Raw genomic sequence first — 24,529 nt, 5'->3', positions numbered from 1 at the left:
ATTGGGTCCTCCCTTTGTAGAAGCGTTTCTGGATCCTTTGACTAAGTTGACACGGGGCATTTCATATGAAATAAAGGGGATGATGGACGTGTTGATGATTTCAGTTCCTGCGGAAATGAAAGTTAAGTCACGTGCCTGGTTGACGTTCCCTAGTTGTTCAGAAAGGCTGATGTTTAAAATGCCAAGGGGTATCGATGCATGTTGTACAATTGTATTACAGGTCGCTAGTTATCTCATCTAGGCATCTACAAGGTTCATCAGCATTCTCCCAGTCTTTTGTATTACTTTTGTAGGACAATACACAGAAGTGGATATGCTTACCTGGACACCTGCCTCCTTCCTCCACGCATCAAACTCCTTCTCTTTCTCCTGATAGCTCTTAACTAACGAATCTAATACTTCCTTGATACCCGAATGTGTCGTCTCCAAGGTCGGCACGACATCTTGCACTGAGCGCTTGACGAGGGTGCCGCCTATAAGGCGGTAGCATGTACGTGATGGTTCGGATGATTTTAATGGGCTAAGGGTGGAGAGGACCAAGCTGTCGTAGAAAGGATATCAGATTGGCAAAAGTAGAAGGAAAGCACCAGATGGAACGCACGAGTATTCGTCCATTTCCGATTCCAGCTCTCCGATCTTCTGAGCGAGATTTTGGAGCTCAGTTCTGTATCGTTGAAAGATGATTGAGGCCTCCTGGGCGTTTGTTGGAGCCTTTGGGGGCATTTTGGGATAGAAGCTTATGGTTATAGATGCTTTTTAGAGATGGATACCTAAAGTGAATATCTCATCGTAACAAGACTGGTGGATAAAAAAACCATTGCGTCACAAGTTTCGGCAATACGGGCTAATGCCGCCATGTGGCAAAATGTACATTTGCGGAATCCTTTTGTCTGTTCTTTCCACCGCTCCCTAGGCTTAATATCCAAAAAAAGGCCATATCCACTCTTCCCTTAAGACATCCCAAACCACCATGGCCGACTGCATAACTATAGCTCCTGAGCTCTCCTTCAAGGACCAGGTATGTTCTACACATTTTTCCCCGTCAATTTTGAGCTGACAGATCTTTTTCTCTTCCCTTTCTAAAAGATCACAGAGCTCGCTGCTCACCTTTCTAGGTCATTGCCCAATGCCGACAACCAAGTCGCCGTGAAGGAATTTGTGCAGGGATTCGAAGCCCAGGTGGATGCAGAGGAAGGGAGGGGTGATGTGGAGGACGCGAAGAAGAAGCAAGTCGTGAAGAGCATTGTGGACAAGTTTGTCGAGTTGAACGGTGGGCTTGAGGCTGCCAAGGAGTCTGGTAGGTTGTCTCTATTCTGCTAACTTATCTATGGAAGGCTGACTGTTCTTTTTTTGGCAGAGGTCGAGAGCTCTCACTTTTTATTACAACATGTCCTTTCAACCACTTTTGACCAGGCGTCAGAAGAGTATGCTCAGGCGGTGAAGGATGTCAACGAAGCTGTTAAGAAGGGCGCCCAGGAGACCACCAAGGTCACAAGGGCCGAGGCTGCTTCCAGAGTGTATGTGGTCTTTATTGCAATTGGAATGTAAACTGACATTCTGCAGTCTCAAAAACACCTACAACTTCCTTTCCTCAAACTCTCCTATCCGACCTTCTACCCTTCTCTCCTTGATGTCCCTCCTTGCCTCCACTCTTGACTTGTCTGCTCTTCCCCTGCCCACATCTACCCTCCTCCCGGCTCTCTCTTCATGGTCCATCCCCTCTTCCGAAAAGGTGTCTTTCCTCACAACTGCCTCTGGCCTTTATCAATCCACCGGCAACCTCGCCAAAGCCCTTGAGCTTCTCACCCTTGCTTTGAAGGAGTCTGTCGAGCCTACTGTTGTGGAGAAGGCTGTTTTGCTCGCTTTAGCAGTCCCTAACCAATTCGAGCTGGACGATGTTCTTGCCGTGCAAGGCGTCAAGGAACAACTTGGGAAGGTGCAGGGTGTGGTCGAGTTGTTTGAGGGTGACGAGGTTGAGGCTATCGAGAAGGGAAAGAAATGGGCGGCGGAGAACGTTTCTTTGATCGAGGGCGCTGGTAAGTGTCCGGTTATGGTCATAGGGTTTGTGAGCGAATTAACATTAGTCACAAAGGTATTCCCGGATTCACTTCCGAGACAATCTTGAGAAAACTCCGACTTATTGCCCTTGTTGCTCTTTGCGCCAAGAGTGAGACCCGTCAACTCGAATACGCGCCCATCGCCAAGGCTTTGACTATTGAAGAGTCCGAAGTTGAGACTTGGGTCATTGACGGTTAGTACATCCGAGTGGTCCACACTGCCTCTACTGACATAAAACTCCACCAGCCGTCCGATCAAAGCTCATTGTCGCCCGAATTTCCCAACCCCAATCCCTTATCCGCATTCAGTCCATTTCCTCCATCACTGCCTCTTCCCGTCGCTTTGGCCCTAATGAATGGCAACTGCTTGAAAAGCGATTGGAGCAGTGGAAGAAGAGCGTGAACGAGGCCAGACAGGTTGTTGAGGAGGCTGAAATTGTCGCTCAGCAAGGTTTGGGGCAGCAGAGGAGGGGAGGAAAGAGGAGAGAGGAGAAGAAGGAGAAGGAGGACAAGGAGGAGCAGGAGTAATTTATCTCTCTGGGATGGGAGTTGGTGTATAGATATATATGCATTTGTGGCTATTTCGCGTATGCTATGATATAAATAAGGATGCGGTGTCGGCGATCGCCATTCCACCGTCATCCCCCGTCCACACATCTCATCTCCCTTTATTTCTCTGCTCTCTTTCCACATCGCTTTCCCCGCCGCACCATGGATCCGCTCGCCCACACCGATGACATCAACGCCGGCTGGTCATCGCCCACCACCAACCTCCGCTTCGACGCGGCGTCTGCTGCCGAGGACACAGCACCTACATCCGCCACCTCCAACCCTTACGCTGAGCGCAACGTCAGTGCCAGTGAGAACGCGAACGGATTCGGCGCACACAACAGCACAGGACTCGGCAGTGGTATCGTAGGTGGCGATATAGGAGCTGGGTACAGGGAACCTGTAGTTTTCGGTGCGCCGGGGATGGGACTGGTCAGTCCTCCCCCGGAGTCAGCGTTCCAACAGTCTCAGCAAGAGACTCCAGGTGGCGCGGTTCAGCAGGAAAGAAAAGCACCACGTGTTTACCTTCGCGTAAGAATCGGGACGTTGGAAAGGAATAAGAAGGATTTGTTGATTAGGTTTGATGCCAGTGTAAGTGTCATCCACTTTATGTCCTCAACGAGTCGGCATCGCTGACATGGGACTACGAAATAGACCAACCTTTCGACCTACAAGAATGGGATGTATAGGAATATGCAGAGGAGCTACGTAGAATTCCAAAGATTTGCAGAGCAACTCTCGCTCGTTTGTCCCCAGAGTAGGTCATGCCACGAACCTTCCCTCACAGCGACATACTGACAGCTTCGGATCTTTGTAGCTATTATTCCTGCCCTCCCTTTGCCTTCCACGTCAGCATCTACAGACGAAGAAGATGACAGGCTTGTCAGGATTGCGTTGCAAAGGTGGTTTTCGAGAGTCTGTGAGGACCCAGTGTTGATGAGACAAGATGAAGTTAGGAGCTTTATCGAATCGAACTTTGGAGTGAGCCTTCTCACAATATGGGAAGCATGACCCGCACTGATCACTACATCTTAGTACTCCCCGATTCCTCCTCCTACAGCCAAGCGCTCTCAGACTAACGTCCTCTCCGCCTTAACTAAGGTCGTCCGTCGAGGTCCTCTTGACGAAGACGACGAACTCTCATCTGCTAAAATCGCGCTCGATAAGCTTGAAGAGCGCTACGGCCACGCCGCCACCTGTGTTAGCCATGTCGGAAAGGCTAGACGACAACTAGCAAATAGTAATGCCGAGTTGGGTGCAAAGATGGTCAGTCTCAGTACGGTGGAAAGTGAGCCGAGTCTGGCTGGAGCAGAAAGAAAACTCGGAAGAGCGTGGGAACAAGTTTCGGGAATGATTAATGCTCAAGTAAGTTTCAATAGCGTCGATTAATGAATCATTTTTACAGTTGTACTGATTAAAAGCAGGCGGCAAATGAAAATGTTATTCTCAGCGATACCTTGGGCTATCAAGCCCTCAATGCTCGCGCTGCCAAGGATACGCTCGTGCAGAGAACCGCGGTCCTTGAGGATTCTCAGTCGGCCAGCAAGGCCGCTATCACCAAGCGTAGAAATTTGGAACGCCTCAAGGCCAGCTCAAACATCAATCCTGCCAAGGTGGACGACGCTATCAGTGAGATGCAAGAAGTACGTCTCTACAAGGATCATCGTACAGGGCATTCCAAGCTAATCTGTAACTCATGGTAGGCAGACAGTCTTGAACAATCTCTCTCTCATCGGGTAACCGCCATCTCACAGAATCTTCATCACTCCCTTAGAGCACACTCCCGTCATGCTCACGAGGATATCGCAATCAGTTTAATGGAAGCGGCAAGGATGTCAGCGATATACCATAAACAGGCACTCAGAGAACTGGAAAGCCTGAGAGCGGATATTGGCAAAGTAGCTCCTGGAGCGGCACCTCTTGATGGCTTGGCCATCAGTGGGAAATCACCTGCTGCTTCTCGAGTGCAGCCCACTCAGCCGTCGCTCGTGTCAAGTCCTCCACCACCTCAGTCGCAATATGCCTCGCCATATGCTGCCCAACCTCCTCTGACAGCTCAAGTGGGACGCCAGCCGCCTATGGCGCGTACTTCTCAATCCCAGGTTCAACCTCAGCCTCAGGCTCAACCCCAGGTTCAACCGCCAATCCAGCCTCAGGCGCAAACCACGTTCCATCCCCAACCACAGGCTTACCCTCGTAACCCTTATGCCACCCAACCACCTCCCTCTCAATCTGCCGCACCTCCGTTCCCACCCCAATCTCAATCGCAATCCAGTTCTTACCCTATTCAACCCCCAGGTTCATCCTCCCAATCGCCCTACGGTCTTGCACCCAATGCCGCCGGTCCTTCCACCTCCTCCCAATTCCCTCCTCGTATACCAACTTCCCCACCTACAACTGGGTTCCCCGTGGCAGATGGGACGCAATCCATGTTCCTCCCTTCGGGAGGCAATGGAGGTATGCAGCGATCGCATAGTGCTGCTCCTGATGCTCCTGGTTTCGCCGGTGCGCCTAGGATGGTCGACCCACTTGCAGGTTACCCCAGAGGGCCAGCGGCGCCAGGCATGCAAGGGATGCAAGGAATGGGACAAAGCATGTTTGTTCCTTCCCAATCGCAATCTCAAGCAAGCTTCCGAACCCACCCGGCTCAACCGCTCACACCCAATGCTGGACCCGGTCCTGCAAGCCAAGCTTATCAACCGCAATTTCAGCCTCCCCAACCTCCATACCAGCCCGCTCAACTCGGCCAAGGATACCCCGTCCAAAATGTCTCCGGCTATCCCGGCCAGCAGCAGCCACAGCAAATTTCACCATTCCCTGGTCCGGCTGGCGTACAAAGAGCGGCAACGATTGCGACTGGGCGGAGAAAGTTGGATGAGAGGAAGGCCGCAAAGATGTTGGCTGGGGGATTTTAAGGCTGGCTGTATGCCTCAGTGCTTGATGAGAACGTGGAGCAAGATGAAACCTTACTTTCGAGTGAAACATGATACCACAGGTTTAGGTAAATACCCTCGTTTACGATGTGAGATTTGATGAAGGAATATGACGATTGTTAGGGCACCGGATGCATAGTCACCACGATTTTTTTTCGTTATGCTACCGATGCATTCAGGTTATAGTACAAATACTACTACTACGTACATGTTATCATGTCGAAGGGCGGGATCCATTGATGGCTCATTGTTCAGAGCCAATAACAATCTCCTCGATCTTGCTAATATCAATAAAGATGTTTTCAGACTTCGTCCTTCATTCTTGCTTGCCCATTCCTGACATCGACACTCATACTCCTGAAGATAATCTTCATGAAGGCGACTTTCTCAATGACTGATCATGTGCAATCGCCAACTGAATTTGGCCCTCAGTGGCCAGAGGAGCGGGGGAAGTTGGAGATGGGACAACAAGGTTTGCCGACATGGTCGATGATCAATGAAAAATAATCGAAGAAAAAAAACCTTCAGGATGGGGGGGGGGGGCCCGAAAAGTTACAGAATACGATATCCCAAATCGAAGGTCTTTAATGTATGGAGTGAAGGCCAGCAGCTCGTAAGATGTTGGATAACTGACTGATATGAACTGCAGAAGCGGCAATATGCTACGTTGATGATTTGTTGGATCTTTTCGACTTTCCTTAGTCTATGTTTTGGTTTTCAAATGATCGTATATAAGGATCACCAGGTTTGGCTTTCAATAATCCCATTGCACACGTTGACTTCCGACTTGAACCCCATTTACACTCAACATGACACCAGAACAACGACATTAGCATTGCCCCCCAGACTGCCCGCATTGCAGCTGTACAGGCTAAGTCAGTATGGCTTGACCTTGATGGCGGTGTCGATAAAGTCTGCATTATCATCAAGGAAACTGGAGAAAAGGGCGTAGAAGTTCTTGGATTCCCAGTAAGACCATTTGCTTGGCTGTCAAGGATGCGTACTTACCCCAACCAAACTCATTCAATAGGGGGTGTTCATTCCCGGATTCCCATTCCAAATACACACACCTGCCCCCGACGAGGATTTCGTTCTCCAGTACCGAAAGAACTCTTTGGTTGTAGGTTCTCCTCAGTACAATAAAATCCGCCGCGCTGTACCCGACGCAGGTGTCTGATAAGCCCGCTCCACATTGGTTTCCATTTAGAAAGGCCCAGAGGCTAATCATGGTATTTCAGGATTGTAGTGGGCTTCTCTGAGAGGCTTGGTTCTACCCTATTCCTTGCCCAATCCTTCATCAACCCGAGCGGTGATGTTGTTCATCATCGTCGAAAGCTCAAACCTACACACGTCGAGAGATACCTTTTCGGTGACGGTCAAGGTGAGTGAAAGACCAAATCGCTCGTCATCCCTTATTCAAACTCGGTATGTATAACAAATTCATTCTTAGCTGACGATACAAAACTTGCGTTACTACCGAGAAAAGTCTGACCATCGGTGCCCTCAACTGCTGGGAGCACCTTCAATCGCTTCTGAGATGCAACGAATACAGTCAAGGTGTTCAGATGCATGTTGCGTCATGGCCCTATAATATGTACAATGGCTCCCGGTTACTATGAAACATTCATCATCCTAACCATGTGAATAGTTTCCCCAGCCAAAGAGATGTTCCCCATTTTTCAACGTCCGACATGTCCGGCGATGTCGTCACTAGATTCATGGCCATTGAGGGCGGCTGCTTTACCATGACCTGCACAGCTATTATCAGCAAGGAAGGCTCTCAGACCATGCGCATTCTCAGTACTCTCGGTGGCCCAGCGGCTGTTCTTACCGAAGGCGGCGATTTCTCTGCCATTTATAGTCCCAGTGGACGAAAAGTCGCTCAGTCCAAGGATCAATTCAAAGGGGAGCTGGCTATTGCCGATGTTTATTTGGAGGAGATTCATCGACACAAGCAAATGGCTGATTGTATCGGCCACTAAAGAGTTGCATACACTTGATGTGGAAGAGCGTAGACTGATGGATAGCTCTTGTAGCTCTCGCCCTGACTTGTTCAGCCTTAATGTGACCAATACTGCTATGCCACTTGTCAAGTTCTCTGATGGGAGTCATATTCCTTCCGTCGCTGAGAGGCAGTTGCCTCTGGACGAGTAACATACTGCGTTTAAGGAGGTGTCGAGGCTGGCACTGTTGCTGGACATCTGTTCGTAGGAAAATGAGGTCATGCATAAGATATTCTAGTGTGCCCACCTATACTGCTGGCTTTCCCTCATTGTATATTTGGCTCCTTGTAGCCATACAACATATCAAAAAATAGATGGTATGTACGCAGGTAGACCTTGCACGCACGAAGAATGGAAAACATGAAGCTCGTGCCTGATAAACGCGTTTGAAGTGACTGAATTCAAAAGTCGCGCCGTCTCATTCCCATCTGTCAACCATCAATTCGTCCACATTTCCCTGTCCCGTCTTCCTCGCCAGCTCGGGAGGCGTTTTTTATCATGCCGCAACTGACAGAAATCGATGTGCTCACATACTACTCCTCAGTAGTCTGCGGCCTCCTTCAACCGGGATCCACTTCCTTGACATCTGTCCCCAAGGTCGCGTCGCGTCATGATGTTGGTGACGACATCAGCACGAAATCCCCTCAAAAGGCGATAGGTAACGATGTAGGGAAGAAGGAGAAGAAGCGAAAGGGAAAAGGGGGAAATCAAGATGTGGCGCAAGCAGCAGAGCCAGGCGTTAAACCTGTGGAGGAAACCGTGATTGCAGTAGCTGAGCCGAAGGACAAGGAGAGACAATCGAAAAAGGGGAACAAGAAGAGTCTGAATGCCAGCCTCTCCATTATTGAGGGCCTGGAGCAGAATGTACCGGCACCAGACGATAGAAAGAAACAAAAGCAAAGCAAGAGCTTGCCCAAAAATGCGACATCTGGTCAAGCAGAGGCCGTGCAAACACCCGCCAATCAAACACAACCTCAGCCACGAAGCACGGATGTAATGCTTTCGACAGATACATCAAAGGCGAACATGAAGTCAACCAAGAGGAAGAAGCCGGATCCAGCTGCTGCAATGTCAGAGATTCCACATGAAGGGACGTTGAAGAGAGTGGACAAGGGGGAAACAGAAGAACAAACCTCTGCCAAGATCAAGCCACGAAAGTCAAAGGGCAAGCAGAAGGATGTGGATGTTATAGCAAGGGAGACAGAACCTGTTGAGAAAGAGATAGAAAATGACAAAGAGCTCGCTAAGGCTAAATCAAGGAAGTCGAAGGGCAAAGACAACCCTGTCACTCCTCGTATTCCTGTCGACATTACCAATCCCAGCACATTCAATGCTCTCGGTTCAATCTCTTCGCCATCAAAACTCATCACTGCGGTGCCTATTCCTGGCTCGCCTGCATCTCCGAAATCAACAACGCCACCCCCGAGCTTCTCTCGAGCGCCAAGCACGCCTGTTTCTGAAGAAGACGTTCTCCGACATTTATACACTCATCTTTCCAACAGCTCAGGGCCTTCTATGGCCTCTCTTTCCGCTCCATCCGCATCTGAGATTCGAAAACGAAGGAGGGAATCCATGGTTGAAACTCCCTTGAGACATAAAGTTTTATTGCGACCATTGGAGAGTTTGGGAAAGAAGAGAAGGATGAGCGCCGCAGATGGAAATGTAGATGTGTACGAGGAGAGCGAGGACATGATGGAGGAGGTAGACATGCTTGCGTCTCCAGCTTTACCAACGGCTCCTACTTCAGGAAAGAAGGACAAGAAAGACAAGAAGAAGAAGGGTAAAATGTCTGCTTCGCCTCACAAAACATCTTCCAACCCCGCCCTAGCTCCCATACGTGATGAGTCCACTGAGCTCCCAGACTTCTCCGAGTTGAGAAAGAAAGATAAGAAGAAGAAGAAAGAAAAGAAGGAAGAAAAGCAGAAGAAGGACACGAAGGAGAAAGAGAAACAGGAAAGGGAGAAAAGCGAAGCGAGGGAGAAGAGTGAAGCGAAGGAGAAGGGCAAAGAGAGGGAGAAAGGCAAAGAGAAGGAGAAAGGCAAAGAGAGGGAGAAGGGCAACGAGAAGGAGCATGGAAAAGGAAGAAAAAGAAAAAGTGAAGCGTTTCAAGCTGAAACTAGCGGTCCTGCTCCTGCGACTATCCCTGCATCAGCACCAGCGCCAGCACCCTCGTGTATCCCTGTTCCTCCCGCACCCCCTATATTGACCCCAACTCCAAATCAGAAGACACCCACACCCTCTTCTAGCAAAAAGAAGAGACGCCTCACGGAAATCCCCATCCCCAGATTATCACCATCCGTCAAATCGTCTGCTGGTACAACGTTTGCGGCCTCCCCAGCATCATCTAAGAAAACAAAGCTGTCGCAAGGACTCATACCCCTGGATAACAGCCCGGATGCAGCCAAGGTGCATATGTATGCGAGTATGGGTACTGTGACGCCTTCCCCGGGTTCAAAAGGTTCGTCGAAGAAGGAGAAGAAGATTGGAAAAAAGGGCCCAAAATGGATTACGGAGACACCGAGAATGTAGAGGTATGGCCCACTATTTGTTCGACGCTCTAAACAAGGCTGACTTCCTCATAGCTGGATAAAATAATTTGTAACAATGAGATTTAATAATATGTTTGGTAATCTGGGCGTAGGGATGTGATAAATGCTTCTTTAATGATTTAACGATTTTCTCTTCAAGAAAACATGTCAGTTATCCAGTGCCATAAAGAGGAGTACTTGTCATGTGTGCATGATATCCCCGGCTTTGAGGTATGGCAGCAGTGCAAAAATGTCACGGATAATCCAATCCGGTCATCAAGCCGATCATCTCGCCACCTGTTGAATCCAATTGTGAAATTGAGCAACAGGAGGGATTTGTTGCACTTGCTCCCCCGAACCCAAGTCGACTTCGGCAGCCGTGGATTGTAAGTGGTCTCCTCCTATCACACTCAGCGTATTATCAGCCGTAGGCGAACATTCCTCTTGCAAAGTTTTCAGCGATTGAGCGGTCAACCGAGCAGCCGGCCAGATATAAGAGAATTTCTGTAGGGCTTCTTGAATGAATGTGAGAGATTCCAAAGCCCATGTTCTTTCTTCGACTGTGACATTTGGAAGACCAGCTATTTGAAGGATGAGCATGGTTCCGCCGACATACAGGATACTAGCATAAGGTACATCAATTTTCTACGTCGGCCACCGTGATTCGAAAAGTGCAAGAGCTCACTGTTGCCAAGATAAAGGTGCGCGCATTATCCCATGGTGCTTGACTAGATATCGAGCCATATCGACAATGTCTTTGGTATATTGCAAACAATTTCTCAGAGCCTCCGGTATCAAGCTTGGTCCTCCGCCAACTTCGATAATGTAAGGCCGATAAAGGATAATGAGGTACGTGGCGTACATGCCGTGGGTGATAATGTTGCCCGGATGCATGGTGGAGGCATCGGAAGGTGGCGGCCAAGTAATTTCGAAGGGAAGGTCGTCCCGCCTGTTGCAAAAGCAACATCAACTCGGGTAACTCTCGGAGGTTCATTCTGACATGCAACGAACCACTGAAACAATAAGTCGCCCAGTTCTCTGACATGTTTGACCCTTGCTTCGATCGGCATCCTCCTCAAATGGTTTGTGATAAGTGATTCAAGTCCGTAATGTGATAATCTTGAATGGTGTAAAGCCATGAGGGATAAAAGGCGGAGGTCTGTATTATCGGAATTACGAAGATCTGTCGGTCTCTGGTCGGCATTTTGGGCCATAGGCAGAACGGGTTCAGCATAGAACGTAGCCCACCAAGCGCCTGACATAAGGTGCAACCAATAATTAATCAGATATCAAGACCATTCAGTCCGAATGAGAGCACGTCTTACTGATGTTCAAACAAAAGTTCCAAACATCTCGCCGGGCGATGTCAAGCTCCGAGCCAGGGGCCAGTCCTAATTCATATAATTGTGCGTCGCATTGTTTGTGTACTCGAACTAATAGAGATATGTGAATAACAAATCTCTTTGTTGTAACTTACAATTTAAGCATTGATATTGACACATCACTACGTTATTAGCTCCGTCGATGGACACCGCACTCACTGAAACATGAGCCCGCCATCGTACTTCAGATCGACTTAGCCTCGGTCATCAACAATCGGAATATGTGGAAAATCACTCACTCCTTGGATTGTCCCACGTAAAATAGAGCCATCACCATTAAGGCCAACATATTGCTCAATTGTCCGGTATCGGCCTCTTGCATCACCATATCTCTGGCTTTATCAACATATTCTGAACCCCTGTTTTCTATTGGGGACTTGGCGTAATACATGGCTAACATCTCTGGGTCGGTACAATATCTCCAGCCAATCCCGAGGATTGTCAAATGAAGGATGGGCGAGAAGTATAAGCCCCGACGATCTGGGTCAAAATCCATGGAATCGAGAAATTTGTCCTTAAGAGGGTTGGGACCAAAACACAGCATACAATCAAATGCCAGATCGACCAGTTTCCGATGGTGCCCTTGAGTAGTGTGAAAAGGGAGATAGGGTGCAAGATAAGCAGGTAAGGCCACTGAACGTGTATTGCCAAGGGTGTCTAGAGCTTGTCTCCATTCTGGTATAACATGAGCAGGACAGTAGAACGTTGCTGAGGGATGAAGATGCAGATTGCCTGTAGATGAGAGGACTAATCTCCCCGTCTCAAATGGGTCCATTTCATCAATTCCTTCCTGACTAAGGCGTCCCCTAGACGGAAGACAATTAGGGAAAATATGGCTACTTGACGCAAGAGAGTTGGTATGGATATCGTTTCGCTGAGCCGCCAAAATCGATTCGAGCTCTTGCACTCGTGATTGCAACTCGTCAATCTTTAGCTGAGCCGTACGATCTCTTAAGTCCGGTCTAGAATTAGCATAAGGATGAGGCGAGTGATTAGGGATTTGACGCACGTTGCTCTTCTGTCCATTTCAGTGCGGTAGACGCAAGCCTTGCCGTGTCTCTGGCAATTTCGACATTTAGGCAACTCCCCTATGAGCTGTTGGTTAGTTAGTGCTTCCCAATCAGGAGCAAACGGGTGTCCTCTAGATATGGCAATTCATCACATGCTCACCTGTACACCGAATTTTTCTTGTTTTGCAAAAGCTGCAGGCTCTAGTGATCCGCTCGCTGTTACGATTGCGGCGACTGGTGGGACCAGTCTCCGATTGCTGTGAGCTTTCCCGAGAATTGGGCATTACTTCGATTGTTAAAATATTCTATATATGTGTCTAGATCTTCCTAGCAATGATCGATCCAAGGCTCGTGTCGTAAATATCAATCAGGTCTGTTCGAGTACGTAGGAGGACGATGAGACGGATTGACGGAGCGGATGGCTTTTCCGAATTCTCTGTGCCTGTTGGTGCCTGAAAGTTACGTAAAAGCTCTGCGCATTATCTCCATCTATGGGGCCTGCAACCTCGCATGGGTCCCATCTCCGTTGTTCGAAGACTCAATAAACCCCTGCTGGGACGAATGACCGTCTCAGCTACCTTGTATCAGATTTTTACTTACTCCTACCGGAAGATCTATTACGGGCCATGCTAGAGATGATTTTGTCCTGCTTTTTTCTAATTTCCATTTCCTCTTCATAGGGCAGTAAAGTGACGAGGACCAGTAATCTATCGACGACGATCCCTATCGTCTCTTTCCCTATGCCTCTCGTTTTCATGTTCCCGACTTCTCTCGCGATATCGTTCTCTATCTCCGCTCCTTTCCCTATCTTTTCTGTTTCTGTCCCTATCACGACGATCACGATCATCCCTCTCCCTATCTCTATCCCTTCTTGGCGACCTGTCCCTCTCCCGATCTCTTTCCCTTCTTGGCGATCTCTCTCTATCCCTTTTTGACCCCCCTGAAGAAGGCGCAGATCGGTCGTCGAATACCAGACCATAACCCTCTGTACCCCTTACGTCTCTTGAGGAAGACATGGGCACCGCCGGAGGGGGCGGTCTGCGGCTGCCCGGGGCGTCGGGTCCACGACTGCCGTGGTGTCTATCATCATCTCTGTAACCCCTCTCTCTGCCGGGGCCTGGACCTGATGGGCGACTAGACCACCCAGAGTCTCGGTCCCTATCCCTATCACCATCTCGTCGGCCACCATGGTTCCCACCCCTACCACCTCGCCCGCCGCGCCCACCACGCCTCGTAGGATTGGATGACGAGAGCATACTCCTATTCATCTTTGCTACGGATTGTGAAAAGTCGACCCATATTCGGCGATCGTCCACGAGGACGTTTTGCATTTTGAAGTATGCCTAAACAGAGAAAATTAGTGATTCAATGGAAAGTAAGAATAAGAAGGAATAAGCCGTACCTGTTCAGCAGCTTCACGTTCATCAAACTCGATAAACGCATACTGCAAACTATCCCCCGACTTTTTATCCCTGACGACTTCACAGCTTAAAATCTTGCCAAACCTCGAAAAGATCAGCTCAAGATCCTCATCCTGCGTGACCGGGTTGAGTTTGCAGACGAATAAGATGTTTTCCGGAGGCCTCACAGCGGCAAAGGGCAAGTCACCAATCATCTCCAAAGTAAGCGCAGAGGATGCAGCTTCAGTACGACGACGCAATTCCTCGGCTTCTTCCTCGGGAATGACGGCGTTGGGGTCTTCCGTATCAGCAATACGGACTTTGGAAAGGTCGTCTGGGGGACGAAGAGGAGATTGGGGAATGGGCATGAAGTCGTCGGGATCGGGGAAGGGGTCTTCAAGGATCTCAACATGACGTATACGGATATCCTGGAGGGGTCTGCCTTCTTTATCCGTGAAAGCATCGTTGATCTTGTCCAATGTATCAAGCCCTTCGATGACATGCCCAAAAACGGCGTGTTTACCATCAAGATAGTCGATATTGTCGGCGAGAGTGATGAAGAATTGAGAGCCACACCCTGGAGGGTTTATAGGTGCGACAGCCATGGAGAGGGTGCCTTTGTGAGTGTGTTTGAGAGAGTTGAGGATTTCGGGGGTAAAATATCGGGGCGGGCGGGAACCGGAAGGGGACTGAGAGTAGACATAAGAGGCGAGCGATTCACCACCTGTACCGGTAGCTGTCGGGTCTCCAGATTGTGCGATGAAGTTTTTTGAAACTGCACCCGATGAGATCAGTGACTATAATGGAAAAGAAAGCGGAATACTTGCCATTGAAGAAGGCATTGAGAGCGTAGTACTTTAGCTTGCAGAGCTTAATGAAGTTTTCACAAGTGCGTGGACACTTTTCTACCTCTAGATCTATGATTAGATCGCCGAGGGACGTCTCTAGCATTACAGACATGGTGCTGGACGTTTTATAGATGCAGATCTAAATAAGAGGAGACGGAATATTCAAGTAGTGGAAGAATGGGCGACAATGTCGGCGATGTCCGCCTTGTCAATTCCAGAAGCGGTCGTCAGAAGCGCAGTTGGCCCCGCAGCAACTTTATCTGGATAACATCCAACTTTACTTGAGAACAATCCCACAACAAATCCGACTGTCATATAAACCCAACACTTCCCCACTATCTCTCAGCCCACTCCTCGAATCTCCCAGGACGTACAAATGAAGATATCCATAGCTCTTGTTACAGCGCTGGGTGAGCATGTCCAACTCGCCGCTGGCATTGCCACAAGCTAACTCATTCGCCACAGCTGCAAGCGCAAATGCCTCTCCCGTCCGTCTCATTGTTGCCCCCGAACCAGACGCCGAATCTTTTGACATTAATATTATTAACCCCAACACCGAATTCCCTCGTCTTTCATCTGGGGAATTGCCCTTAGATCAGCAACATCCTGGCGTGGTGGCGGAGAAGAAGCCCTGTCATGGTACTCTCTCGACCATTTTGGGTTACATGGGGTGGAACTCGGCGTCCCGATCTTCGGCCACTTTCCCGTCACCTCCCAGCGCTCATCATCGTAAAAAGGATAAGGGAAAGGGAAGGTCCGCGAAGGATGAATCAAGGCTCAAGTTTAAACACAAACACCACGCCAAATTAATCAACGAACAACAACGCCATGGTCTTCTTGACACTCTTCGGTCCTATTTCCCAGGATACACTCCTTATCTCTTGGGTGGCGCTGCTGCATCTTCCTCTATCCCATCAGAACACTCTATCCCACATGTGACATCTGAGGAACTGAACACGGTCTTCCGTATTGACCTCACGCCGGACGTTGAATGGTGGCGACCCGCCGAAGGCGGACATGGGAAGTGGGAGGTAAAAAAAGGGATGGGAAAGTGGCATGCGGCAAAGAAGGGCGAGAAGCCTCCTCGATCTGGAAAGCATAAAGATCGTAAGAGTAAAGGTTTCTTCCGAAGGTGAGTCCCATCTTCCAGTTTCTTCCTTGCGCCGCGCTTTTTCATTGACTTGCGAAATCTGTAGACTACGTCGATCCCTACACAACTTCACATTCCTCGAATCTGTTGCCATTTCCCTTGTAATTGGCGCCGGCGTGGGTTCGATCGCCTGCCTGATCATGATGCTCTTTATCCTCTGCTGCCGGCGTCTGGGCTTGTCCATTTTGTCTGATCCTCGATTCGGGTTTGAATCCAAGTCGGGGGTGAGCAAGGAAATGCAAAATGCGATCACCGAGGCAGACTGTAAACAAATGGTCAGTGAGAAGGAGGGGCAGATGAAGGGGCAGGGGGGGATTAAGCTTTTCGAAAGAGATGAGGTTATCCCCGAAGGAACTCGATTTGAGGATGAGCACCTACCAGAGTATGAGGAAGGAGAGGATGCGCCTTTCATCAAGGAGAAGGATCTCGGTGTTTAGGTTCATATTGACCTTTAGCTACTTGATATTAATATAATCAAAGGCATGGTTATAAGACTGATTAGTCGTTCATCGATTTTTGATCTTTTCAGAATTTCTTCCGACTATATGTTCATAATTTTTGAACTTTTCTCATGTATCCACTTTTCTGGGAACCAATTGCTCAGAGTACCCAGGCATGGCTTGATTGCCTGCAGAAACCAAATTTTCTGGAAAATATCTTATTAATTTTACCACCAAAAGAGAGTCCGCCGGCTCAAATAATATTCAATGAAACAAGGATAAGAACATGATGACTCGATGACTGATTCGAAGTCATGTATTGCTGTATTGCCCCAGTATCCGTGATCGAAATAGGGAATTGTGGTGTCTTCGTATGTCCACACCATATTGCCTGGCTGCAGGGCTTCGTGATGCTTTTACTTCTGCTTTGAGTAATATAATGACGTGTTGAACCATTACATTTACCCAAGGAACTCATGTCTAAAAAATGTGTTGGACAACCGCGCTTCATTGTAGTTGATATCTCGCAATAGTAGCGTCAATATCCCGTCTTACCTACCGACACAGCATCCACATAGTCATTATGCCATGACGGTTATTATTGTCTGCAGAATCAAAGATGGTGCTACCATTACGAGCTTCAAGTCCCTCTTTCGCACCTTCCTTGATTCCCCTCAACGACAGGCCGGTCCCTCTCTTGCCCATCATAAAGCCTTGTAAAACTCACACATCTCTCCAGGCGTTATATATGCTCACTTTCCACTCCGGCATTTCAAGGCATTTTGCGCTCTGCTCGAAATTCAGACGTGATACACTCTCAAACTTATCCCTCATATTGCCCTCCCGGGGCCTTTTCGAACAGAAAAGTAAACGTCTATTCATACATCTCTATCTTATACACCTGTCAAGGGAGGTTTGGAGTTTACGCGAACGGAGTTTACGCGAACGGTAAAAGCTTCTTCAATTTTTTAGCCTAGATTAAGTTCAGTGTTGGTCAGCGCACGTATTCATTGCAAGATGAGACGAAAAGGAAATGACGAAACTAAGAAAGACTCACTTGAGTGTTAGTCACATAAACGCCCTTGGCCAACCGGTTGACTTTAGAAGGAGAGAAAGGGGTGTTCAAATGAGATTTGCCTGCTTGAGCACGCTTGAACTAGAGTGATAGGCCCGCACATTAGCTTTCAACGTTTGGCAGCAAGTTGTCAAAGAGAATATACGTACCATTCCAGAAGCGTTGGGGAAGAATCTTTTCTTTGAGGCAGAATGGGACTTGAGCTTTTGCTTGACAAGCGTTGAGGAAGTGGTTGAGAAGGCGTTTATTTGGGGTTGGCGAAGAGAGAGATTGAGCAGGGGCTGGGAGTTGGGTATTATTGAGGAAGGACGGAGGAAAGATCGGAAGAAAGACATGGCGAGCGACCGTCAATGGTTAAAATGATAACTGGTGGTTGAGGAGGACGAAGTGAGTTGTACGAAGATGTAACGAACAGATATATGCCTTCTTTGATTGACACCCAGTGAGCATGAAAGCGACGGAGCGAGAAACATAAGGAAGCGACAACCGGAGAAACTCTGGGATATTACGTAAGGCTCTTTTAAGTAACCAAAGAAAGGTCGACTATTTAACGCACCGAGATGGGGAAACCTTTTCCGCCAGAACCTGTCGCTTGTTTGTTCATTCTGGGCAACAATATAAAGGCTTATGCTACATGTACTTCTCACTAGATGGCAGTGGCGTATGATTTACGACCGCCCCGCTGGATCTACCTTTCAACGGGTCAAACTGGGTGAGCAGATATCGGGTTGAGACTATATGAAGCGGTAACCTGCACGTGGCTGACTTTATCTTCAGCTGCCTTCTATTAGTATCATTTACAAGGTTTCCATATGACTTTTACGTTTGTTTATTGCGTAAAAAACTTCCATATCATTTTAGAATAAGCTGAAAGGGCATAAAGCTCTAAGTTTTGGAATCAAGTACATTCATGTACGGGTAAATGTCGCTCCCCTATTAATCTTATACGACACCGCCAATCAATCGTGCTTATCCCCCAACAGTGCCTCCTTTGATTCTTCCCTCCTTCCACATTATGGCCTCACAGGCCAGACCTTCACCAAAATTGGACAATTCACAAAGGATATGATATCATTTATTAGCAGGCCTTTCAAAACGTCGTCCCGGTGACCCCGGCGTCATTCCGTGGTGGAAAGGGATGAAAAGATGCAAGGAAGGCCGCCTCCGACAGGGTTGATGTATGTAGTGTTGCTGTAAGGAGTAAACATGAAGGGAAGCATCGTGGAAAGAAAAGTCGTTTTGAGATATCGGCCGGGTATATGAGGATCACAGTCTCTTACTGCATCATTTCCAGCTCTCGCTTTCTCGTTTTCCACGTTTCTCTGGCGAGCCGAACGATGCCTTCTTCTCCTCGTCGTATTCCCGACCTGTTGAGTATATCTTATCCTTTTGTCCATCCAGTAATTGACTTTTTTACCTCAATTGTTTAGCGATAACAACAGCAGCCTGGATCCTATGACACCCCCACCATCTCTTGTAACAACCTACTCTCGCTCTACCCTTCTCTCCCTGGCTACGCCTGATCTACCCCCTCCTAACCCTTTGCGCCTCCAAACTTTCTCCCTCATCTTACGACCATCCATCTCTAACGACGAATTGGGAATGAGCGAGGATCTCTCGACGTTGCTGGACGGTAAGCCTGTATCGGAAGTCATGCCCGTACATCGCGACGATAAAGGGAGACCCAAAGTCGCAAAGTCGTCTTCAGCTGGAAGACCGGTATCGACAAGGCAGAATAGCGGTTCTTCAACCTCGTCTAGCACGAGCGAAGTCCTCTTCCATTTCACATCGGCAACTACTGTGCCAAGCGAAATCAATCCCCCTCAGGTTCTTATGGAATTTTCGAATCCCTTTTCATCCCAAAACTCCCTTGGCCTAGGTGTACCTATCAAACTCGGTCCTCGTAAATCCTCTGCCTCATCCATTTTTCAAGGCTTCCCCGCTAGTGTAAATTCTTCATCGTCATCCCTCCATATCGCCCCCAATGGGAGGAGCCTTAACGTCATAAGCGGGGCAAGGGACTCCTTGACACTGGGTAAGGAGCTGGGGAGAATGAGGTTGGGCAGAAGGGATAGTTTGGACTCTGTGGGAAGCAGCGTGAGCGCCCAAAGTAGTGTTTCCTTCCCTGGTGGGGGACTCAACCCCTTTGCGCCTCCCTTCTTCCACCTATCTGCGAGTGAGGACAACCCCAAACCGCTTGTAAAACCTTTTACTGCAGCCCGTTCCTCCTTTCATGTCCCGCAAGTTCCGCAAGTCCCGCAGCCGGTTCAAATCCAAACCGCTTCCCTCCCCCTTCCCCGCCCTTCCTCTCTCCCCCAGCGTCCTGGCCCTCTACCCCCCGTATTCATCAAGCGCGAGTCCGCGGCGTTGCCCCAGCCTATGGCGTTACCGGACATAGCGCCCTTGGGTAGGGAATGGGAGGGTGAGAACGCTTTGAGTGGGAATGAGAAGAGGCGGATGAGTGCGGTTGCTGGTGGGTCCATCGGCTCGCTCAGCTCGCTCAGTGGATTGGGTGCACTGGGTAATACGTGTGGCGTAGGAATAAGAAGCAGAAGTGGGAGTAATGCATCGAGTGATGGGGAATGGAATAGGAGTCCGGTGGGAAAGAGGCCAGAGAGGTTGGCCAGGCTCGGTGAACGACTAAGGGAGAGTATGTCTCAGGGCCGTGCTGCCAAAGCCTGATGAGCTCCACACTCATATGCACTTTGTTGTAAAAAAACCCTGCATCAATAGCAAGAAGCATGCATCAGCAATATTCTTTTTTTTTTTCTTTTTTTGCTGCATATCTTTTGTATGTATATTCCTTGGAGAGTTAGTAGAGAACAAGGAGAGACTGAATTTTCTGCATAGAGCGGCCCTTTAACCAACCGTGTCGAGGGAAAAATACACCCGAAATGCTGACATAAATGTACGTAGGAAAAGGGAAAGAAGAGCAAGGCCGAAAATCAAACGCAACCACTTTCCGCCTCCCATTTGCGCCTTTGGCCAGAAACTTTTATCATGAACCCCACGAAGAACATTTTAGTTCTCTAATGGTTGAAGCGAACAACCATGACGCTCAAGTTATCTGTCGAAAAGTTGGACATGGCGTGGTCCAAGAGTCGCTTTGACGCTTCTTGGGGATCGGTGACAAGTTGAACAATCTCAACGGCTTCTTGGTCTGAGCATACATCCCAGAGCTAAACATTTCCTTATCAGCGTGCCCGTAACTGGAATTTGGACAAGATTTAGACATACGCCATCGCACGCGACGATAAGGAACTCGTCTTGTTCATCTAGAGTTGTTTCGGTAGTGTATGGCGCGCCGACGACAAACTCTTTCATGGAGGCATCACCCAAAGACCGTGTAACAGCGAGAACACCTTTGTGTAACACATTGAGCCATATGTCCAATAGAAGGGTCAATCCGACTCACCGTTGACTCGGTTGTTCATGACGAAACCGCCTGCATCAGTAATTCGCTTGGCTTCTTGGGCATCGCTGCCCTTGTGGTCATATGTCAACCTGACAGCCTTTCCTCCACGACTATTGCCTTGTCAGTCGCGAGGTATAAAGCTTGATAAGTAAGGTGGCCTACCAAAGCACAGCTCTAGCGTCTCCGACATTGGCAGTGTACAGTACTCTCCTGACACCCTTTTCGCTTTTCGGCTCAATAGCTTCTACCCTTGTCCCATCTGCGGCATTGATCACACCTTCATCCTCCGTAATAACCTCATCGAAATTTTTTTCCACACCACCAGTCAACCCCTTGACAAAGTCTCGTATTTTCTTGCTCGACAATCGCCTCGCCAAACTTCCGGTTCGTCCATTAGCGCCCGGTGTGGATGCTCCCCCCATTTGGCCGCCGGTCCCACCGCCCATTGAAGATCGACGGGAGGAAGGCTGGAGGGAAGTTTGGGATTCGAGTTCGTCTTCTCCCTTACCTTCCAACAAGCCGCGAGCCTGTAGGCCGGGATTGGTGAATCCCTTGCGAGAGTTACCGTTATCGTCGATTTCTTCGACACGGAGGAAGGCGGTGACGGCGGTACAGCCGGAAGAAGTGCCGCCAGCATGGGCGAGATGAGAGAGACGTTTGTCGACAAGATGGAATGTCTTGTTCATGAGGTCGGGGATGGGAGTGTCGGGCTCGGCGAGAAGGCCATCGAGGAGGTACTCGTGGAAATTTTGACCGCACCATTCAGCAGCATGCTTACCGGCGTGACCACTGTTGACAGGTCAGCTTTGATCCTTGCAAAAAAGCAGAGTGCACTCACTCGAAAACGGCAAAGTACCCTTGACCTTTGACACCGGCAAAGTCATAGACAAAGCTATGCGCATCCTCCATGGTCCTCCTACATCGCCTATTCCTATCTTCACTGACCCCGACACGGAAAGAGTCCGAGGGAAGGTTGCTGTCGCTGATCGCGGCTGAGCCTGGGGCAGGGTGGCAGTTCAGAGCCTGTAGCCATGTCAGCTAGTGGCAACATCCACTGGGACACAAGAAATGATGACGCACGCCAAAGGTGTCTTCACCGGAGGCGACGGTGACGCTCTTGCTCCTGGCGTTGGGGCCCTCGGAGAAGCCACCGAGGCGGCGGGGGGCTTCCGGAGATGTGGGACTGGAATCCGCGTCGGACATGGAAGTCGGCGTGGTCGTGTGCTGCGGGGAGGCGCTAATGGTCAAGATGGGGCGGCCGCAGAAAGGCCCGTGCGTCGTCCTCGGTCAGCGGAGCTCCACATACAGGCCGGCAGACACCTACATATCGTGGCCGAGGGGGGTCGCGACAGCTGCAAATTTCACGACAACGTCAGCCACCCGGCCCATGCTGCATCAGGCTATCGCGGGAAGGAGAGGAAACCACTGCCTGCTGCACAATTTATACGGAGACTGGACAGGAGAACCACCACTGCGCAATCCATGGATCGGCCTCGGCCACGCCCCCCGGGCAGGATCGGCGGGGCTCGCTCGACAGTCCCACACCATAGGGCGTGCCGGCGCAAGTGCGCGAACAAGAGGGCTAGCCACTCACCGGGATCGGGGCGGTCTGATACTAGTTCAGAGAGGGTTGGATGGTCCGGGTGGGCCTTGGCGAGAGTGGACGGCTGGTTGGTGGGCATGGGCTGCTGGGAGCGATGTGGCGGGGTGGCTTGGGCGGGCGGCGGAGAGTTGGTTGCGGGGAGTATGGCGGGTGTGGAGCGGGAGGAGCTGAGCTGTTTACTAGTTTATTTATTCTGCATGGGCGGTGCTTGACTGGTGGACGCGCTGTGTATACAAGCTCCCCCCCTCCTCAGCACGCGTCATCTGTTAACTACTCCCGCTCATATCTTTAAATAACACCGCCAACACACCAAATACCACGTCACGCCGCAAAAGTTCCCCCCGGCCAACTCCATAGCCGGCCGGTACCCTAAAGCCGTCCACCTCCAATCCCGTATTGCGAAATCCATTATTTTCCCCTCCTCAGCTCGACAGCATATATATACCAGCTCACCCCAGCCCATAGGCGGAGCTCCAATAGATATATAGAAGTTATAGTATCCCGTCCTGTATCACACATCTCAACCAGCAGCCATGTCCGACGACGCCTCTGAGATCGAAGCCGTCTCCAGAAACGCTGGAAAGCAAACCGTCGACCCCGTCAAGTCTTTCCTTTCCGGTGGATTTGGTGGCGTGTGAGTGCCTCTATATCCATGTATTTCTTTTGTAACTAACCAGAAGCTAGTTCCTGTGTCCTGGTCGGCCATCCCTTTGACTTGACAAAGACGCGTCTCCAAACAGCACCCCCCGGCGTCTACACAGGTGCCATTGATGTCGTGAAGAAGACCGTCAAGGCTGATGGCTTTAGAGGGTATGTATCCATCCCTGGTGCATGTGGGCCAAAAATGCTAACAAGCAACCAGAATGTATCGAGGAGTAACTCCTCCCATATTAGGTGTTACCCCCATCTTCGCCATCTCTTTCTGGGCAAGTCACATTTTCTTGACCACTTGTGGAATACTTGATTGATCAAAGCCGTACAGGGTTACGACCTCGGCAAGAGACTGGTGTACTCTTTCAGCCCCGACAGGACCGAGCAAGCGCTCTCCATACCCGAACTTGCCTTTGCCGGTGCTTTCAGTGCTCTCCCGGCCACCCTCGTCGCTGCCCCCGCCGAGCGAGTCAAAGTCCTCCTCCAAGTATGCCTTTTCCTTTTTTTTTCCCTTTTTCGGCCACACATCTTTTTTTCCTCGTGTATCCCATTAACATCCCAAATCTAGGTACAAGGCCAAAATGGCGCCCAAGCTTACAATGGTGTTTTTGACGTCGTCACCAAACTTTACGCCGAGGGTGGTATTCGTTCCCTCTTCCGAGGAACAATTGCTACGCTCGCCCGTGACGGTCCCGGAAGCGCTGCGTACTTTGCCACGTACGAGTACCTCAAAAAGATGTTGTCCGCCACCCCGGAGACCTTGCCCGATGGGACCAAGGCGCCCGCACCGCCTTTGAGTGTACCGGCAATCATGACGGCAGGCGGAGGTGCAGGTATTGCCATGTGGTCTCTGGGTATCCCTCCCGATGTGAGTGGTTTTTTTTTGGCCGTCTCTGCTTTGGCCTATTAAACTTGAACAATTTGCTCATCCATTACTTTTCTTCTTTCTTTCTACAGACCATCAAATCTCGTCTTCAGAGTGCGCCACAGGGGACCTATACCGGCTTCATGGACTGTGCCCGAAAGCTTATCGCTCAGGATGGTGTGACCGCTCTGTGGAAGGGTTTCGGACCTGCAATGGCGAGAGCTGTTCCTGCAAATGTAAGTCGTATATGCAATTTAATGCCCGGGCCGGGGGGGGTGGGGGGGGGAGGGGCGGTTTACGAAAATGCGGAAAACTGATACTGAATGTCCTACTAGGCTGCAACGTTCTTGGGCGTAGAGTTAAGTTTGAAGATGATGGACAAGTTGTGGTGAACAAAAAAAACGAGCGGGAGTTGTAAATAGCGTTGGGCTAGGGCAATCATGCACAATATGTAAGAATAAACGTTTGTAACCTTGTGATTTCGCTTTTATCCACATCCAAAAGCATCCCTTTGAATCAATCTCTATGAGCCAAAATGAAACTCTCTACTTGAACAAAATGGGATATGGTGAAGGCTGCTGGAAACAGCTTTACATGGACTTTTTTTGGTTTGACCAAGA

The 24,529-nt window shown here is 49.5% G+C and overlaps 12 protein-coding genes and 1 non-coding gene; 8 read left to right on the top strand and 5 right to left on the bottom strand.

Moving 5' to 3' along the window:
* Positions 1–171: 171 nt before the first annotated feature.
* Positions 172–723, bottom strand: CNAG_00510 (prefoldin subunit 2; the record flags this gene model as incomplete). XM_012191376.1 has 3 exons in its annotated part: positions 172–245; positions 322–541; positions 602–723. 3 exons carry the CDS (start codon positions 721–723, stop codon positions 234–236), a joined length of 354 nt encoding a protein of 117 aa, XP_012046766.1. The 3' UTR covers positions 172–233.
* A 169-nt stretch (positions 724–892) lies between these two features.
* On the top strand, positions 893–2,649 carry CNAG_00509 (eukaryotic translation initiation factor 3 subunit M). XM_012191375.1 has 6 exons: positions 893–1,018; positions 1,087–1,297; positions 1,358–1,517; positions 1,564–2,036; positions 2,093–2,251; positions 2,305–2,649. The coding sequence occupies exons 1-6, from the start codon at positions 971–973 to the stop codon at positions 2,583–2,585; spliced, it is 1,332 nt and encodes a 443-aa protein (XP_012046765.1). The 5' UTR covers positions 893–970; the 3' UTR covers positions 2,586–2,649.
* Positions 2,650–2,768: 119 nt separating this feature from the next.
* Positions 2,769–5,735, top strand: CNAG_00508 (vacuolar protein sorting-associated protein vps17; the record flags this gene model as incomplete). XM_012191374.1 has 7 exons in its annotated part: positions 2,769–3,197; positions 3,261–3,363; positions 3,424–3,587; positions 3,642–3,971; positions 4,031–4,249; positions 4,310–5,607; positions 5,663–5,735. The coding sequence occupies 6 exons, from the start codon at positions 2,769–2,771 to the stop codon at positions 5,519–5,521; spliced, it is 2,457 nt and encodes an 818-aa protein (XP_012046764.1). The 3' UTR covers positions 5,522–5,607; positions 5,663–5,735.
* Positions 5,736–5,939: 204 nt separating this feature from the next.
* On the top strand, positions 5,940–7,770 carry CNAG_00507 (nitrilase; the record flags this gene model as incomplete). The annotated part of the gene is made up of 8 exons (XM_012191373.1): positions 5,940–6,011; positions 6,189–6,284; positions 6,359–6,508; positions 6,570–6,659; positions 6,709–6,734; positions 6,778–6,920; positions 7,092–7,110; positions 7,188–7,770. The coding sequence occupies 8 exons, from the start codon at positions 5,940–5,942 to the stop codon at positions 7,519–7,521; spliced, it is 930 nt and encodes a 309-aa protein (XP_012046763.1). The 3' UTR covers positions 7,522–7,770.
* A 214-nt stretch (positions 7,771–7,984) lies between these two features.
* On the top strand, positions 7,985–10,208 carry CNAG_00506 (hypothetical protein). XM_012191372.1 has 2 exons: positions 7,985–10,073; positions 10,125–10,208. Exon 1 carries the CDS (start codon positions 8,041–8,043, stop codon positions 10,069–10,071), a length of 2,031 nt encoding a protein of 676 aa, XP_012046762.1. The 5' UTR covers positions 7,985–8,040; the 3' UTR covers positions 10,072–10,073; positions 10,125–10,208.
* Positions 10,209–10,264: 56 nt separating this feature from the next.
* CNAG_00505 (hypothetical protein) lies at positions 10,265–12,862 on the bottom strand. XM_012190944.1 has 9 exons: positions 12,623–12,862; positions 12,462–12,540; positions 11,692–12,402; positions 11,612–11,634; positions 11,548–11,574; positions 11,396–11,503; positions 11,082–11,325; positions 10,756–11,019; positions 10,265–10,692 (listed from the first exon to the last, which is right to left on the bottom strand). Exons 1-9 carry the CDS (start codon positions 12,744–12,746, stop codon positions 10,356–10,358), a joined length of 1,917 nt encoding a protein of 638 aa, XP_012046334.1. The 5' UTR covers positions 12,747–12,862; the 3' UTR covers positions 10,265–10,355.
* A 307-nt stretch (positions 12,863–13,169) lies between these two features.
* On the bottom strand, positions 13,170–14,822 carry CNAG_00504 (peptidyl-prolyl cis-trans isomerase-like 4; the record flags this gene model as incomplete). The annotated part of the gene is made up of 3 exons (XM_012190943.1): positions 13,170–13,805; positions 13,865–14,637; positions 14,690–14,822. The coding sequence occupies 3 exons, from the start codon at positions 14,820–14,822 to the stop codon at positions 13,170–13,172; spliced, it is 1,542 nt and encodes a 513-aa protein (XP_012046333.1).
* A 162-nt stretch (positions 14,823–14,984) lies between these two features.
* Positions 14,985–16,467, top strand: CNAG_00503 (hypothetical protein). XM_012191371.1 has 3 exons: positions 14,985–15,120; positions 15,176–15,842; positions 15,907–16,467. The coding sequence occupies exons 1-3, from the start codon at positions 15,087–15,089 to the stop codon at positions 16,295–16,297; spliced, it is 1,092 nt and encodes a 363-aa protein (XP_012046761.1). The 5' UTR covers positions 14,985–15,086; the 3' UTR covers positions 16,298–16,467.
* A 369-nt stretch (positions 16,468–16,836) lies between these two features.
* On the top strand, positions 16,837–17,301 carry CNAG_12062. Its single transcript, XR_001045349.1, has 2 exons — positions 16,837–16,984; positions 17,040–17,301. It is a non-coding gene; the product is annotated as a hypothetical RNA (non-coding RNA).
* Positions 16,907–17,823, bottom strand: CNAG_00502 (large subunit ribosomal protein L35). XM_012191370.1 has 3 exons: positions 17,525–17,823; positions 17,358–17,456; positions 16,907–17,273 (listed from the first exon to the last, which is right to left on the bottom strand). Exons 1-3 carry the CDS (start codon positions 17,708–17,710, stop codon positions 17,238–17,240), a joined length of 321 nt encoding a protein of 106 aa, XP_012046760.1. The 5' UTR covers positions 17,711–17,823; the 3' UTR covers positions 16,907–17,237.
* A 146-nt stretch (positions 17,824–17,969) lies between these two features.
* CNAG_00501 (hypothetical protein) lies at positions 17,970–20,128 on the top strand. Its single transcript, XM_012190942.1, has 4 exons — positions 17,970–18,087; positions 18,153–18,293; positions 18,359–18,744; positions 18,806–20,128. The coding sequence occupies exons 3-4, from the start codon at positions 18,635–18,637 to the stop codon at positions 20,055–20,057; spliced, it is 1,362 nt and encodes a 453-aa protein (XP_012046332.1). The 5' UTR covers positions 17,970–18,087; positions 18,153–18,293; positions 18,359–18,634; the 3' UTR covers positions 20,058–20,128.
* Positions 20,095–22,676, bottom strand: CNAG_00500 (protein phosphatase). XM_012191369.1 has 8 exons: positions 22,385–22,676; positions 22,115–22,142; positions 21,871–22,027; positions 21,629–21,813; positions 20,953–21,579; positions 20,791–20,900; positions 20,613–20,737; positions 20,095–20,554 (listed from the first exon to the last, which is right to left on the bottom strand). The coding sequence occupies exons 1-8, from the start codon at positions 22,470–22,472 to the stop codon at positions 20,405–20,407; spliced, it is 1,470 nt and encodes a 489-aa protein (XP_012046759.1). The 5' UTR covers positions 22,473–22,676; the 3' UTR covers positions 20,095–20,404.
* CNAG_00499 (solute carrier family 25 (mitochondrial carnitine/acylcarnitine transporter), member 20/29) lies at positions 21,903–24,464 on the top strand. XM_012191368.1 has 7 exons: positions 21,903–23,027; positions 23,078–23,203; positions 23,256–23,319; positions 23,376–23,531; positions 23,613–23,912; positions 24,002–24,145; positions 24,245–24,464. Exons 1-7 carry the CDS (start codon positions 22,927–22,929, stop codon positions 24,299–24,301), a joined length of 948 nt encoding a protein of 315 aa, XP_012046758.1. The 5' UTR covers positions 21,903–22,926; the 3' UTR covers positions 24,302–24,464.
* The last annotated feature ends 65 nt before the right edge of the window (positions 24,465–24,529 follow it).

Source organism: Cryptococcus neoformans, chromosome 1 (genome assembly GCF_000149245.1).
Source record: "Cryptococcus neoformans var. grubii H99 chromosome 1, complete sequence".
In the NCBI taxonomy this organism is placed as follows: domain Eukaryota; kingdom Fungi; phylum Basidiomycota; class Tremellomycetes; order Tremellales; family Cryptococcaceae; genus Cryptococcus; species Cryptococcus neoformans.
The sequence above is the reverse complement of the archived record's forward strand: the minus strand, read 5'-3'. Positions and strand labels throughout refer to the sequence as shown.